At 51.5% G+C, this 2,272-nt stretch overlaps 1 protein-coding gene across 1 annotated transcript; it reads left to right on the plus strand.

Moving 5' to 3' along the window:
- Positions 1-228: 228 nt before the first annotated feature.
- Positions 229-1,940, plus strand: LOC115664579 (anthocyanidin 3-O-glucosyltransferase 2-like). The gene has a single exon (XM_030586499.2). The coding sequence runs from the start codon at positions 431-433 to the stop codon at positions 1,877-1,879; it is 1,449 nt and encodes a 482-aa protein (XP_030442359.2). The 5' UTR covers positions 229-430; the 3' UTR covers positions 1,880-1,940.
- The last annotated feature ends 332 nt before the right edge of the window (positions 1,941-2,272 follow it).

Below are 2,272 nucleotides of genomic sequence, written 5' to 3' on the forward strand. Positions count from 1 at the left end.
AACCGAAAGTAGTGACCCTTGACGGATGAGAAATTTATACATAGAGATGTTGGAGTGGAATTCACGCAGTGAGCGTAACAATAAACGATCGAGATTGATCCGGTCCGCGACGGATCGAGTCTTGCCAAGTACTGTCTGGAGTCAAACTACGCCTTTCCTCGAATCTACCGCAACCAGCAAAGCCATGACGTCATTTCCCTTCTTGCTGCCCAAGCATCTCTTTGCTTTCTCTTCTTCTTTAGTTCCATGCATTTAAAGAATGACAAAATTGCCGCGAGAATATGTATTTAACCAGGAACCTTCCCCACCTCACAAACCCAACACAAAGTAATAATCAACACAAGAAGGCTCGAGCTTCATCACCGCCTTTTCCAGCCCCAAAACTTCGAAGCTCTCACTTGAGCCCCGGGAGACAATCAGCTACATCGCGATGACCTGTGCCGAGCTCGTGCTCGTCCCGGCCCCTGGCATGGGCCATCTCGTATCGATGGTCGAGATGGCCAAGCTCCTCGTTGACCGTGACCCCCGCCTCTTTGTCACCGTCCTCATCATGAAGCTTCCGATCGACTCCGAAGTCGACTTGTACATAAACTCACTGGCCTCCTCTGTGGCCGCCGCCCGCATCCGCTTCGTCCACCTCCCGCGTGTGAACACAGACACCGAGATCTCCTCAGGCAATTTCCTCACCCACTTTATGGAAAGCAACAAGCCCCACGTCAAGCAGGCTGTTGCCGACCTTGCTGACTCGACCGGCCCGACCTGGCGGCTTGCGGGGTTCGTTATCGACATGTTCTGCACCACCATGAACGACCTGGCTGACGAGTTCGGAGTACCCTCCTACGTCTTCTTCACGTCGAGCGCGGCATTCCTCGGCCTGATGCTGCACGTCCAGTCGCTCCAAGACGAGCAACACGTGGACATAACCGAATTCAAGGACTCGGTCGCCGAGCTGGACTTCCCGAGTTTCGTAAACCCGCTGCCAGCCAAGGTCTTACCGTCCGTGGTTCTGACGAAAGAGGCGGTCCAACCATTCATGGAGCACGCCAAGAGGATAAGAGCGATGAAGGGAATTATCATTAATACGTTCGACGAGCTTGAACCACATGCACTGGGGTCCTTGGTGGGCCTCGGGGCGCCCGTGGTGTACCCCGTGGGGCCCATACTCAATCTGAAGGGGGAGACTAAAAAGAAGGCTGACGGTGACCGCCGAGGCGATGGCATCATGGAGTGGCTCGACGAGCAACCGCCTTCATCGGTGGTTTTCTTGTGCTTCGGGAGTTGGGGGAGCTTCCGCGAGAACCAGGTGAAGGAAATGGCCTGCGCGCTGGAGCGGAGCGGGCACCCATTTCTGTGGTCCCTACGGCGACCGCCACCAAAGGGCAAGATCGAGTGTCCGCGTGACTACACTGACCCCGCAGAGGCCTTGCCCGAGGGGTTCTTGGATCGGACGGCTGGCATCGGGAAAGTGATTGGGTGGGCCCCGCAGGCTGCAGTCCTTGCACACCCAGCGATTGGGGGGTTCGTGTCGCACTGCGGATGGAACTCCACCCTTGAGAGCATATGGTTTGGTGTGGCAGTGGCCACATGGCCCCTATACGCGGAGCAACAGTTCAATGCATTCGAGCTGGTGGTGGAGCTGGGCCTCGCGGTGGAGATCAAGATGGACTACAGGAGGGATTTCAGGATGGAGAGCGACTTTGTGGTGACGGCAGAGGAAATAGAGGGCGGAATAAGGAAGTTAATGGAGGACGTCGGCGGCGAGAGGCGAAAGAAGGTGAAAGAGGTGAGTGAGAAGAGTCAGAAGGCATTGGTTGAGGGTGGCTCTTCTTACTTATCTTTGGGTCGTTTGATTGAGGACATCTGGAATAATGTGCCTTGATCAACCCTAGCATTTCCGGTGTATGCATGTTGAATAAAAAAATGTTGCTTTCATTGTACTACATCAATTTGTGCTCATAAAAGTCAGGTTATCTTGAAAATTTAGAATACATCGTTAGCGTAAAAAAATATTTTTTCACCAAGCGACCTTATCCACTCTTGAACTGATGGTTACTAAGAGATTTGCTAGTTAAAATCCTCACAAATCAAGGTTTGATTAGAGTGTTTGTATAAATTTTTATTTGCACTAGCACTATATGCTATCATGTTTCATTTTAAAATACGCGCTCAATTTGAATGGTTGAGAATATCAATTGCATCTCTTAAACAAGCCTCATTTTAATTCTAGAGCAGTATGAAAAAATTCATTTTAGCATAGGCTTGATTCATGAGC

Source organism: Syzygium oleosum, unplaced genomic scaffold (genome assembly GCF_021117445.2).
Source record: "Syzygium oleosum isolate NSW1041296 unplaced genomic scaffold, Sole_v2.1 Sole_v2.12, whole genome shotgun sequence".
Taxonomy (NCBI): Eukaryota; Viridiplantae; Streptophyta; class Magnoliopsida; order Myrtales; family Myrtaceae; genus Syzygium; species Syzygium oleosum.

Bases quoted from the DNA above. Each gene is read 5' to 3' on its own strand.
- LOC115664579 (XM_030586499.2), top strand. From the start codon at position 431: ATGACCTGTGCCGAGCTCGTGCTCGTCCCGGCCCCTGGCATGGGCCAT.